The following is a 15,000-nucleotide window of genomic DNA, read 5'->3' as shown; positions in this document are numbered from 1 at the left end:
TCTATGTGTGTAATGATGGTGTGTCTATGTGTGTAATGATGGTGTGTCTATGTGTGTATAATGATGGTGTGTCTATGTGTGTAATGATGGTGTGTCTATGTGTGTAATGATGGTGTGTCTATGTGTATAATGATGGTGTGTCTATGTGTGTAATGATGGTGTGTCTATATGTGTGTAATGATGGTGTGTCTATATGTGTGTAATGATGGTGTGTCTATATGTGTATAATGATGGTGTGTCTATGTGTGTAATGATGGTGTGTCTATGTGTGTAATGATGGTGTGTCTATGTGTGTAATGATGGTGTGTCTATGTGTGTAATGATGGTGTGTCTATGTGTGTAATGATGGTGTGTCTATGTGTGTAATGATGGCGTGTCTATGTGTGTAATGATGGTGTGTCTATGTGTGTAATGATGGTGTGTCTATGTGTGTAATGATGGCGTGTCTATGTGTGTAATGATGGTGTGTCTATATGTGTGTAATGATGGTGTGTCTATGTGTGTAATGATGGTGTGTCTATGTGTATAATGGTGTGTCTATGTGTGTAATGATGGTGTGTCTATGTGTGTAATGATGGTGTGTCTATGTGTGTAATGATGGTGTGTCTATGTGTGTAATGATGGTGTGTCTATGTGTGTAATGATGGTGTCTATATGTGTGTAATGATGGTGTGTCTATGTGTGTAATGATGGTGTGTATATGTGTGTAATGATGGCGTGTCTATGTGTGTAATGATGGTGTGTCTATGTGTGTAATGATGGTGTGTCTATGTGTGTAATGATGGTGTGTCTATGTGTATAATGGTGTGTCTATGTGTGTAATGATGGTGTGTCTATGTGTGTAATGATGGTGTGTCTATGTGTGTAATGATGGTGTGTCTATGTGTGTAATGATGGTGTGTCTATGTGTGTAATGATGGTGTGTCTATGTGTGTAATGATGGTGTCTATATGTGTGTAATGATGGTGTGTCTATGTGTGTAATGATGGTGTGTATATGTGTGTAATGATGGCGTGTCTATGTGTGTAATGATGGTGTGTCTATGTGTGTAATGATGGTGTGTCTATGTGTGTATAATGATGGTGTGTCTATGTGTGTAATGATGGTGTGTCTATGTGTGTAATGATGGTGTGTCTATGTGTGTAATGATGGTGTGTCTATGTGTGTAATGATGGTGTGTCTATATGTGTGTAATGATGGTGTGTCTATATGTGTGTAATGATGGTGTGTCTATATGTGTATAATGATGGTGTGTCTATGTGTGTAATGATGGTGTGTCTATGTGTGTAATGATGGTGTGTCTATGTGTGTAATGATGGTGTGTCTATGTGTGTAATGATGGTGTGTCTATGTGTGTAATGATGGTGTGTCTATGTGTGTAATGATGGCGTGTCTATGTGTGTAATGATGGTGTGTCTATGTGTGTAATGATGGTGTGTCTATGTGTGTAATGATGGCGTGTCTATGTGTGTAATGATGATGGTGTGTCTATGTGTGTAATGATGGTGTGTCTATGTGTGTAATGATGGTGTGTTTCTCAGGGTCTGCGTGGGGACTTGGAGGTGATGCATGGTAAGGTGGAGGCGGTGCGGGTCCTATCCCAGGGTCTGATGGGTACTCGTGGGGAACACTGCCAGGCACAGCTGGGGCCCAACCTGGAAAAGCTCAACCAGCGTTTTGACAGCATCGCACAGCGCATCACTGCAGGACAGGTATTGACCCCCTGCCCTCTAACTAAGCCAGTTCATTGCCTTTCGACCACATCTCTCTCTATACTGACCCCCTGCCCTCTAACTAAGCCAGTTCATTGCCTTTCGACCACATCTCTCTCTATCCTGACCCCCTGCCCTCTAACTAAGCCAGTTCATTGCCTTTCGACCACATCTCTCTCTATACTGACCCCCTGCCCTCTAACTAACCCAGTTCATTGCCTTTCGACCACATCTCTCTCTATCCTGACCCCCTGCCCTCTAACTAAGCCAGTTCATTGCCTTTCGACCACATCTCTCTCTATCCTGACCCCCTGCCCTCTAACTAAGCCAGTTCATTGCCTTTCGACCACATCTCTCTCTATACTGAACCCCTGCCCTCTAACTAAGCCAGTTCATTGCCTTTCGACCACATGTCTCTCTATACTGACCCCCTGCCCTCTAACTAACCCAGTTCATTGCCTTTCGACCACATCTCTCTCTATACTGAACCCCTGCCCTCTAACTAAGCCAGTTCATTGCCTTTCGACCACATCTCTCTCTATCCTCTACAGTCCTGTGTGTTTATATGAAGAGATCCTCCACAAACAGTCAGACAACATTCTCAAATGGAGAAATATCTTAGTCATTTCTTTAGGCCATGATGCACAAAAGTGCATCAAAGGTTACATGAGTGTGTGTGTGTGTGTGTGTGTGTGTGTGTGTGTGTGTGTGTGTGTGTGTGTGTGTGTGTGTGTGTGTGTGTGTGTGTGTGTGTGTGTGTGTGTGTGTGTGTGTGTGTGTGTGTGTGTGTGTGTGTGTAGGCAGCAGCATCAGCTGTGGAGGTGGAGCAGTTCCACAGTGAAGCTAAGATCTGGCTGGACCTGCTGGAGGAAGAAGAGAAACAGGGAGAGAACCTCAAGGAGGAAGATTTCACAGGACAGGACGGGGTAACATTCTGTTCTATTCTATTCTATTATGTTCTATTTCTGTTCTATTCTATTATGTTCTATTCTATTATGTTCTATTCTGTTCTATTCTATTATATTCTATTATGTTCTATTCTATTATGTTCTATTCTGTTCTATTCTATTATGTTATATTCTATTATGTTCTATTCTGTTCTATTCTATTCTATTATATTATGTTCTATTTCTGTTATATTCTATTCTATTATGTTCTATTCTATTATGTTCTATTCTGTTCTATTCTATTCTATTCTATTATGTTCTATTCTATTCTATTATGTTCTATTCTGTTCTATTCTATTCTATTATGTTCTATTCTATTATGTTCTATTCTGTTCTATTCTATTCTATTCTATTATGTTCTATTCTATTCTATTATGTTCTATTCTGTTCTATTCTACTCTATTATGTTCTATTCTATTATGTTCTATTTCTGTTCTATCATTCAAGTAACGTCTTCATATATCTTTTTCTCCATCTCTTTCTCTCCCACATCTCTCTCTCTCCCCGATCTCTCTCCTGCCATCTCTCTCTCTCTCTCTCTCTCTCTCTCTCTCTCTCTCCCTACATCTCTCTCTCTCCCTCTCTCTCTCTCTCTCCCCCCGATCTCTCTCCCCCTGATCTCTCTCCCCCATCTCTGTCTCTCTCCCCCCGATCTCTCTCCCCCATCTCTGTCTCTCTCTGGCTCTTCTCTCTGTTGTAGAACTGTGAGGAGGGGGCAGTGAAGGAGTTGTTGCTGAAAGGACAGAAGCTACAGAGGAGAGTTCCAGACCTGGACAAGAAAGAACAGATCAGAATCAAACACAATCAGCTCAACACTAAATACAACAGTGTCATGGTGCAGTATACAGTCTGGGAATAATGACAACATTGAGAAAAATATCATTTTGTACCATTCTATCATTAGTTCACCTGATTGTGTGTGTGTGTGTGTGTGTGTAGGACCTGCGAGGTGTGAGGAGGAGGAAGGCCCTGGCGATAGCCCCCCAGTGGTATCAGTACCGTAGGAAGACTGATGACCTTCTCCAGTGGCTGGATGACATTGAGAGGAGCGTGGCTGAACTACCTGATCCAGCAGAGGAACAGAGGGTTAAGGTGAAACCCTCTCTTCCTGTCTCTATATCTGTCTCTCCCTTTATATCGCACTCTGATCTAGCTGTCTGTCTCTCTCTTCTCCTCTCTTTCTGTCTCTCTCTTCTCCTCTCTTTCTGTCTCTCTTCTCCTCTCTTTCTGTCTCTCTCTTCTCCTCTCTTTCTGTCTCTCTCTTCTCCTCTCTTTCTGTCTCTCTCTTCTCCTCTTTCTTCTCCTCTCTTTCTGTCTCTCTTCTCCTCTCTTTCTGTCTCTTTTCTCCTCTCTTTCTGTCTCTCTTCTCCTCTCTCTCTGTCTCTCTTCTCCTCTCTTTCTGTCTCTCTTCTCCTCTCTTTCTGTCTCTCTTCTCCTCTCTTTCTGTCTCTCTTCTCCTCTCTGTTTAAATATGTATTTCTCTGAGTGTAATCTGACAGTGTGTGTCTTTGTTCCAGGTGATCAAAATGACATTCCGCTAAATTGAACTCCTCTTGAGAGTCACCTGTCATTCTCACCTGTACCTGAAACTACCAGCACTAGATGTCTGTCTGTCTCTCTGTCTTCCAGTCTGTCTTTCAGTCTGTCTGTCTTTCTGCCTGTCCACTCATTTCACCGCTTCTTTTCTGCCCTGCCCTCTAACGGAGGGGTTTTCACAGTTATTAAAGTCTGTACCAGATGAAGCCAGACATACTCTCCTTGTGAATCTTCTCTCTCCTCATTTCCCTGATCTAATAAAAAGGGACTCTTATTGTGAATCTTCTCTCTCTTCATTGCCCTGATCTAACTGGAAAGAGTAGATGGTTTCTCCTCTTTCTGGGGAGAATGATCCTGAATGATCCTGAATGATCCTGAATGATCACTGCCCTGCATGGAAGAGTTTGTGTCTTCCTTATGTGTGTGAGTGAGATCTCTCCCCTGTATGGCTGGTCTGCTAACTGGGTTTTCTCCAAGGTGTGTGTGTGTGTGTGTGTGTGTGTGTGTGTGTGTGTGTGTTTGTGTTCGTGTGTTTGTGTTCGTGTGTTTGTGTTCGTGTGTTTGTGTGTGTGTGTGTGACTGATATTCCCCCTGGGTGTGACTCTGGCTGGTTTTGTCCCATCCACTAGGAGATTGGCTCAGAGTTCGATGAGAAGAGTGAGGATCTGAAAGAGGTGCAGGGATTGGCCAAAGAACTGTCAGACGCAGGGGCGACCTCGCTGGTGCAGCCCCGCCTCCTCCAGCTCAACACACGCTGGCAGGAGGTGGAGGCTAAATTCACCCCCTACCGCCGACAAAGTGTGAGTTCCCCCTGCCCCGTGCCAATCTGCGCCGTGCCAACTTGTCCCGTGTCAACCAGGGTTGGGTTCAATTCCATTTAAATCCTGTTGAATTCAGGAAGTAATCTGAAATTCCAATTCCAAATTGGAATTTGGTTTACTTTCTCAATTGATTGGAATTGACAGCATTCCCTGGTGCCAACTTACCCCTGCCCGCTAGCTAGTAAGAACCAACTACTAATTATAACCTGCTGCCTCTAACCAGCAGGTTAACCGTGGGATTGAGCTGTCAGTGAAGTCACCAATCCATTAATCAAATAGGAAAGACAAATATCAACCAACTAATATCAATCAGTGAATTTCAATATCAAACATGAAATAAAGGGCTCCTGAATGAGTGAGATGCAAACACCAGACCATATGATGTAGTTAACCTGTCTATCCTAGTCCAGACAGACAGCAGGTATATTATAGTCCAATCAGACAGCAGGTATATCCTAGTCCAGAAAGACAGCAGGTATATTATAGTCCAATCAGACAGCAGGTATATCCTGGTCCAATCAGACGGCAGGTATATCCTAGTCCAGTCAGACAGCAGGTATATCCTAGTCCAATCAGACAGCAGGTATATCCTAGTCCAATCAGACAGCAGGTATATCCTAGTCCAATCAGACAGCAGGTATATCCTAGTCCAATCAGACAGCAGGTATATCCTAGTCCAATCAGACAGCAGGTATATCCTAGTCCAATCAGACAGCAGGTATATCCTAGTCCAATCAGACAGCAGGTATATCCTAGTCCAATCAGACAGCAGGTATATCCTAGTCCAATCAGACAGCAGGTATATCCTAGTCCAATCAGACAGCAGGTATATCCTAGTCCAATCAGACAGCAGGTATATCCTAGTCCAATCAGACGGCAGGTATATCCTAGTCCAATCAGACAGCAGGTATATCCTAGTCCAGTCAGACAGCAAGTCTCTTAATAACAAGGGTCTGTTAACAAGTTATTGAAGGCCCCAGAGCCAAGCCAACTAGATGACATGTAGCTTTCAGACAGTATTACTGAGGGGATGACATGTAGCCTTCAGACAGTATTACTGAGGGGATGATGACATGTAGCTTTCAGACAGTATTACTGAGGGGATGACATGTAGCCTTCAGACAGTATTACTGAGGGGATGATGACATGTAGCTTTCAGACAGGATTACTGAGGGGATGATGACATGTAGCCTTCAGACAGTATTACTGAGGGGATGACATGTAGCCTTCAGACAGTATTACTGAGGGGATGATATGTAGCTTTCAGACAGTATTACTGAGGGGATGATATGTAGCTTTCAGACAGTATTACTGAGAGATGACATGTAGCCTTCAGACAGTATTACTGAGGGGATGATATGTAGCCTTCAGACAGTATTACTGAGGGGATGATGACATGTAGCCTTCAGACAGTATTACTGAGGGGATGATATGTAGCTTTCAGACAGTATTACTGAGGGGATGATATGTAGCCTTCAGACAGTATTACTGAGGGGATGATGACATGTAGCCTTCAGACAGTCTTACTGAGGGGATGACATGTAGCTTTCAGACAGTATTACTGAGGGGATGACATGTAGCCTTCAGACAGTATTACTGAGGGATGACATGTAGCTTTCAGACAGTATTACTGAGGGGATGACATGTAGCTTTCAGACAGTATTACTGAGGGGATGACATGTAGCTTTCAGACAGTATTACTGAGGGGATGACATGTAGCTTTCAGACAGTATTACTGAGGGGATGACATGTAGCCTTCAGACAGTATTACTGAGGGGATGATGACATGTAGCCTTCAGACAGTCTTACTGAGGGGATGACATGTAGCTTTCAGACAGTATTACTGAGGGGATGACATGTAGCCTTCAGACAGTATTACTGAGGGATGACATGTAGCTTTCAGACAGTATTACTGAGGGGATGACATGTAGCTTTCAGACAGTATTACTGAGGGGATGACATGTAGCTTTCAGACAGTATTACTGAGGGGATGACATGTAGCTTTCAGACAGTATTACTGAGGGGATGACATGTAGCTTTCAGACAGTATTACTGAGGGGATGATATGTAGCCTTCAGACAGTATTACTGAGGGGATGATATGAAGCCTTCAGACAGTATTACTGAGGGGATGACATGTAGCTTTCAGACAGTATTACTGAGGGGATGACATGTAGCTTTCAGACAGTATTACTGAGTGGATGATGACATGTAGCTTTCAGACAGTATTACTGAATGGGGGTTTTCTAGTTTTCCTCCTCAGTTGCATCATCCAGGTGTTCATCCCTCCATCCTTCCCTCAGTGTGTGAAGAAGCAGCATGTTACACAGCTGGCCTCTGATTTGCTGTTCTGTTGTGTTCTGTTTCTGGTTTCCTGCCTCACATCACCACCGCATGTCCTGTCAATCACAGTCACCTGACCTCTGTCTGGAGTCACAACCAATCAATGACCCTCATGTATGTATCCAGTCACCCAATGAAAACGCACCATACTCAAATCTTCACACAGGGCTCCACACACATGAACACCTGCCTGTGTGGCAGGGCTGATGAATGAAGCACTGGATTGGTGTGGAGGAGGAGTGTGTTTAGTCATGTGACTTGGAACATAGGGACATTTGGCTGCTTTTAAAACATCCGTCACAAGCATCAGTAGACCACAAAACAAGACAGGCATCAGTAGACCACAAAACAAGACAGGCATCAGTAGACCACAAAACAAGACAGGCATCAGTAGACCACAAAACAAGACAGGCATCAGTAGACCACAAAACAAGACAGGCATCAGTAGACCACAAAACAAGACAAGCATCAGTAGACCACAAAACAAGACAGGCATCAGTAGACCACAAAAATAGACAAGCATCAGTAGACCACAAAACAAGACAGGCATCAGTAGACCACAAAACAAGACAGGCATCAGTAGACCACAAAACAAGACAAGCATCAGTAGACCACAAAACAAGACAAGCATCAGTAGACCACAAAACAAGACAGGCATCAGTAGACCACAAAACAAGACAGGCATCAGTAGACCACAAAACAAGACAAGCATCAGTAGACCACAAAACAAGACAGGCATCAGTAGACCACAAAACAAGCATCAGTAGACCACAAAACAAGACAGGCATCAGTAGACCACAAAACAAGACAGGCATCAGTAGACCACAAAACAAGACAAACCCACATGTAGTCTACATCCATCTATATTTGGCCAGGCATACAGTATCAACAGTGAACACACATGAACACTATGGTGGCTGTTTCTGTCACGGTACGTCAGAGACCCCTCCACTTCCTGGTCCCCAGGAAGAGTATCTGCTGCCAAAGCAGCAGCTAATGGGGATCCATAATAAATACCAATGACCAGGTATTTAACTGTGAAATCCCACTGTATTTACACGGTATAGACCTATGAATGACTACTGTCCTTCTGTCCTCATGACTGAACCTACTCTGCCATAGCCTAGTTCTGTTGGTGCTGTGTAGTCTTTAACTTTAACATACTCTTAACACACAATGCACGTCTTTGTGCCTTTGTGTCAAATCACAACGCGATCCATTTTCTGATCATTAAGAAACAGAGCCGACATAAGAGGTGAGATGGTTATGTCTTGATGTTGTTGTATTTGGGCTACAAGGTGAGTTGAATTGCTGTTGTGAAGTTCTGGGGAACGCTGTTATGTGCATGATGGGATTGTTGGATGACTTCCATTGGGTTACAATTAAGAGCAATACACACAATATATATATAGAGCAAACGCACATCCACAGGGACACAGTCAAGCTGTACCTTTTACACCCCACTGTGTTCTGTGCATATGACACATCCACGTGTGAATCAGGTATAAGCCAGTGAGTTAGAGTGAGTAACGAACGGTGTTTATGGAAGGATGGATTAAACACTACTGACTGGCTCATTAAACTCTCTTCTGCTCTGTCTGTCAGACTCTAAATGAACCAGTGTCCTCAATCACCTTTCTCCCTGTTCTTCAGTATTTACTCAGGTTTCTATAACCAACACATTATATCAGGTTGTCTATCCTCCTCTCTCTCTCTCTCTCTAATTCAACCTGTTCTTCAGTATTTACTCAGGTTCCTATAACCCACACATTATATCAGGTTATCTATCCTCCTCTCTCTCTCTAATTCAACCTGTTCTTCAGTATTTACTCAGGTTTCTATAACCCACACATTATATCAGGTTGTCTATCCTCCTCTCTCTCTCTCTCTCTCTAATTCAACCTGTTCTTCAGTATTTACTCAGGTTTCTATAACCCACACATTATATCAGGTTGTCTATCCTCCTCTCTCTCTCTCTCTCTCTCTAATTCAACCTGTTCTTTAGTATTTACTCAGGTTTATATAACCCACACATTATATCAGGTTGTCTATCCTCCTCTCTCTCTCTCTCTCTCTCTCTAATCCAACCTGTTCTTTAGTATTTACTCACATTTAAAGGTTCAGTACTCTCACTGACCTCTTCCTGTTTATCCATTTCTATTTTTACAACAAGACAGCTGAATCAATATCGGGACAAGGTTGTGAATTTCATTATACAAGTTTTATATAGGTGCATAAGACAGCTGAATAAATATCGGGACAGTTTTATATAGGAGCACAAGACAGCTGAATAAATATCGGGACAGTTTTATATAGGAGCACAAGACAGCTGAATATCGGGACAGTTTTATATAGGAGCACAAGACAGCTGAATAAATATCGGGACAGTTTTATATAGGAGCACAAGACAGCTGAATAAATATCGGGACAGTTTTATATAGGAGCACAAGACAGCTGAATAAATATCGGGACATCGTTTTATATAGGAGCACAAGACAGCTGAATAAATATTGGGACAGTTTTATATAGGAGCACAAGACAGCTGAATAAATATTGGGACAGTTTTATATAGGAGCACAAGACAGCTGAATAAATATTGGGACAGTTTTATATAGGAGCACAAGACAGCTGAATAAATATTGGGACAGTTTTATATAGGTGCACAAGACAGCTGAATATCGAGACAGTTTTATATAGGAGCACAAGACAGCTGAATAAATATCGGGACAGTTTTATATAGGAGCACAAGACAGCTGAATAAATATCGGGACAGTATTATATAGGTGCCGTGGAAGTGGAAAGATTCCAACGGATGAGAAATCGTTAAAAAGGTTCCGTGTTAGAATGTGATATTCCCAAAGTGTCTCATATGAGTCATGGAAGTCATTAAGAACAACACTTAATGACAGGAGAGAGAGTTATGAGTTACTGCGTCTTATGTTAATGTCCAGCTAGGAGTGTGAAAACTGAATGAAAATATATATATATATATTTTTAAATAGAAATAATGTAAAGAGATAGTGAGGGATTAGAGAGGTGTTGTACTAGAACACAGCACAGGAATAACAACAAACACTGTCTTGACTGAACCCTCTGTGAAGGTATCTACAGTATATAGTGGTAGGTAGCCTACCCCCTCTGTGAAGGTATCTACAGTATATATTGGTAGGTAGCCTACCCCCTCTTTGAAGGTATCTACAGTATATATTGGTAGGTAGCCTACCCCCTCTGTGAAGGTATCTACAGTATATAGTGGTAGGTAGCCTACCCACTCTGTGAAGGTATAGTAGGGTATAGAAGTGGTAGGGCAAGGAGGTTTTCCTGACCAAGTACCAGAACAACTCCTGAACACAGTAGGAATATCAACTGATGAGGATCTATCAGTAATAGATGGCTTTGTGTTTAGTGTTGTTTAATATTGTATAGTTTGTGTAGTTCAGAATGAGTTTGGGGTTATTGTTTAGTTATAATTGAGCGTGTGCGTGTGTGTGCGCGTGTGTGTATGTGTGTGTGTGTGTGTGTGCGTGTGTGTGCGTGTGTGTGTGTGTGTGTGTGTGTGTGTGTGTGTGTGTGTGTGTGTGTGTGTGTGTGTGTGTGTGTGTGTGTGTGTGTGTGTGTGTGTGTGTGTGTGTGTGTGTGTGTGTGTGTGTGTGTGTGTGTGTGTGCGTGTGTGTGTGTGTGTGTGTGTGTAGGAGTACCTGGGAGAGCTGCAGACCCTGCTGCGTTCCGTCTCTGAGACAGACTTCCAACTGAACTCTCCTGAGTACTGGCAGGCCGTCTTCTACAACCTACCCCAGCAGGGACAGTGCCTTCAGGTCAGTGTGTACGTGTGTGTGTGTGTGTGTGTGTGTGTGTGTGCATGTTTCCTACTGTTGGTTTCAAATGTGTATATGTACGTGTGTGTGTGTGTGGTTAACATGTGTGTGTGTGTGTGTGTGCCTGTCTGCCTACGTCCCTGTGTCTCAGGAGGTGAAGGTGAATCTGAAGAACCTCCGCCCACCTGTAGAGGGCGCTCTAGCCAGGAGAGAGGAGGTGGTGGCCATCGCCACTCCAGCAGAGAGCACCAGGGTCCAGGAGACAGCTCTGCTGCTCAACACTAACTGGGACAAAGTCAACAAGCTGTACCTGGACAGGCTCAGGTACGTACCAGGAATAATGGGAATCTATTGGGGACACACAGGGGTTACTAACTCTGGACAGGAAGGACTGGGTCAACAGGTGAAGACAAACTAGACCAGGGAGGGCCAACCCTCCTCATGGGGAGACACCTGGTGTGAGCTGTTTAACTAGGAGACCGGGGGCGGGGGGCAACCCTCCTCATGGGGAGACACCAGGTGTGAGCTGTTTAACTAGTAGACAAGCAACAGTAACATCATCACCACTAGACTAACTAACTTGTAGACAAGCTACAGTAACATCATCACCACTAGACTAACTAACTAGTAGACAAGCTACAGTAACATCATCACCACTAGACTAACTAACTAGTAGACAAGCTACAGTAACATCATCACCACTAGACTAACTAACTAGTAGACAAGCTACAGTAACATCATCACCACTAGACTAACTAACTAGACAAGCTACAGTAACATCATCACCACTAGACTAACTAACTAGTAGACAAGCTACAGTAACATCATCACCACTAGACTAACTAACTAGTAGACAAGCTACAGTAACATCATCACCACTAGACTAACTAACTAGACAAGCTACAGTAACATCATCACCACTAGACTAACTAACTAGTAGACAAGCTACAGTAACATCATCACCACTAGACTAACTAACTAGACAAGCTACAGTAACATCATCACCACTAGACTAACTAACTAGTAGACAAGCTACAGTAACATCATCACCACTAGACTAACTAACTAGTAGACAAGCTACAGTAACATCATCACCACTAGACTAACTAACTAGTAGACAAGCTACAGTAACATCTTCACCACTAGACTAACTAACTAGTAGACAAGCTACAGTAACATCCTCATCACTAGACTAACTAACTAGTAGACAAGCTACAGTAACATCATCACCACTAGACTAACTAACTAGACAAGCTACAGTAACATCATCACCACTAGACTAACTAACTAGTAGACAAGCTACAGTAACATCATCACCACTAGACTAACTAACTAGTAGACAAGCTACAGTAACATCATCACCACTAGACTAACTAACTAGACAAGCTACAGTAACATCATCACCACTAGACTAACTAACTAGACAAGCTACAGTAACATCATCACCACTAGACTAACTAACTAGACAAGCTACAGTAACATCATCACCACTAGACTAACTAACTAGTAGACAAGCTACAGTAACATCATCACCACTAGACTAACTAACTAGACAAGCTACAGTAACATCATCACCACTAGACTAACTAACTAGTAGACAAGCTACAGTAACATCATCACCACTAGACTAACTAACTAGTAGACAAGCTACAGTAACATCATCACCACTAGACTAACTAACTAGACAAGCTACAGTAACATCATCACCACTAGACTAACTAACTAGTAGACAAGCTACAGTAACATCTTCACCACTAGACTAACTAACTAGTAGACAAGCTACAGTAACATCATCACCACTAGACTAACTAACTAGTAGACAAGCTACAGTAACATCATCACCACTAGACTAACTAACTAGTAGACAAGCAACAGTAACATCATCACCACTAGACTAACTAACTAGTAGACAAGCTACAGTAACATCATCACCACTAGACTAACTAACTAGACAAGCTACAGTAACATCATCACCACTAGACTAACTAACTAGTAGACAAGCTACAGTAACATCATCACCACTAGACTAACTAACTAGTAGACAAGCTACAGTAACATCATCACCACTAGACTAACTAACTAGACAAGCTACAGTAACATCATCACCACTAGACTAACTAACTAGACAAGCTACAGTAACATCATCACCACTAGACTAACTAACTAGTAGACAAGCTACAGTAACATCATCACCACTAGACTAACTAACTAGTAGACAAGCTACAGTAACATCATCACCACTAGACTAACTAACTAGTAGACAAGCTACAGTAACATCATCACCATTAGACTAACTAACTAGTAGACAAGCTACAGTAACATCGTCACCACTAGACTAACTAACTAGTAGACAAGCTACAGTAACATCATCACCACTAGACTAACTAACTAGTAGACAAGCTACAGTAACATCATCACCACTAGACTAACTAACTAGTAGACAAGCTACAGTAACATCATCACCACTAGACTAACTAACTAGTAGACAAGCTACAGTAACATCATCACCACTAGACTAACTAACTAGTAGACAAGCTACAGTAACATCATCACCACTAGACTAACTAACTAGTAGACAAGCTACAGTAACATCATCACCACTAGACTAACTAACTAGTAGACAAGCTACAGTAACATCATCACCACTAGACTAACTAACTAGACAAGCTACAGTAACATCATCACCACTAGACTAACTAACTAGTAGACAAGCTACAGTAACATCATCACCACTAGACTAACTAACTAGTAGACAAACTACAGTAACATCATCACCACTAGACTAACTAACTTGTAGACAAGCTACAGTAACATCATCACCACTAGACTAACTAACTAGTAGACAAGCTACAGTAACATCATCACCACTAGACTAACTAACTAGACAAGCTACAGTAACATCATCACCACTAGACTAACTAACTAGTAGACAAGATACAGTAACATCATCACCACTAGACTAACTAACTAGTAGACAAGCTACAGTAACATCATCACCACTAGACTAACTAACTAGACAAGCTACAGTAACATCATCACCACTAGACTAACTAACTAGTAGACAAGCTACAGTAACATCATCACCACTAGACTAACTAACTAGTAGACAAGATACAGTAACATCCTCACCACTAGACTAACTAACTAGTAGACAAGCTACAGTAACATCATCACCATTAGACTAACTAACTAGTAGACAAGCTACAGTAACATCGTCACCACTAGACTAACTAACTAGTAGACAAGCTACAGTAACATCATCACCATTAGACTAACTAACTAGTAGACAAGCTACAGTAACATCGTCACCACTAGACTAACTAACTAGTAGACAAGCTACAGTAACATCATCACCACTAGTGTAAATGCACTTGACACAGACTGATGACATCAGGATTATCAGGACTGTTTGTTTCCACGGTTTAGTTTTCACTCCATTGTCACCTCAGTTTGTGTCCATTGTCACCTCAGTTTGTGTCCATTGTCACCTCAGTTTGTGTCCATTGTGACCTCAGTTTGTGTCCATTGTCACCTCACTTTGTGTCCATTGTGACCTCAGTTTGTGTCCATTGTCACCTCAGTTTGTGTCCATTGTGACCTCAGTTTGTGTCCATTGTCACCTCAGTTTGTGTCCATTGTGACCTCAGTTTGTGTCCATTGTCACCTCAGTTTGTGTCCATTGTGACCTCAGTTTGTGTCCATTGTCACCTCAGTTTGTGTCCATTGTCACCTCAACTGTCCTGCTGGTTCAGCTCCCACCTCTATTTCTCTCCCTCCACATACTCACTGTCTCACTGCTTCTCTCATTGACTGATCTCAGTGGTATC

At 42.3% G+C, this 15,000-nt stretch overlaps 1 protein-coding gene across 1 annotated transcript in view; it reads left to right on the top strand.

Annotated features, from left to right (window-relative positions):
• Positions 1 to 15,000, top strand: part of dmd (dystrophin) — a 462,454-nt gene that overhangs the window by 348,098 nt on the left and 99,356 nt on the right. The window contains exons 51-57 of the mRNA XM_090209468.1: positions 1,542 to 1,712; positions 2,513 to 2,638; positions 3,360 to 3,494; positions 3,599 to 3,751; positions 4,825 to 4,995; positions 11,051 to 11,173; positions 11,325 to 11,497. Coding sequence (XP_090065594.1) covers positions 1,542 to 1,712; positions 2,513 to 2,638; positions 3,360 to 3,494; positions 3,599 to 3,751; positions 4,825 to 4,995; positions 11,051 to 11,173; positions 11,325 to 11,497 — 1,052 coding nt within the window. The remainder of the gene's footprint in view (positions 1 to 1,541; positions 1,713 to 2,512; positions 2,639 to 3,359; positions 3,495 to 3,598; positions 3,752 to 4,824; positions 4,996 to 11,050; positions 11,174 to 11,324; positions 11,498 to 15,000) is intronic.

This window comes from Oncorhynchus mykiss, chromosome 18 (assembly GCF_057628025.1).
Source record: "Oncorhynchus mykiss isolate SJ-2025 chromosome 18, ASM5762802v1, whole genome shotgun sequence".
NCBI lineage: Eukaryota > Metazoa > Chordata > Actinopteri > Salmoniformes > Salmonidae > Oncorhynchus > Oncorhynchus mykiss.
The sequence above is the reverse complement of the archived record's forward strand: the minus strand, read 5'-3'. Positions and strand labels throughout refer to the sequence as shown.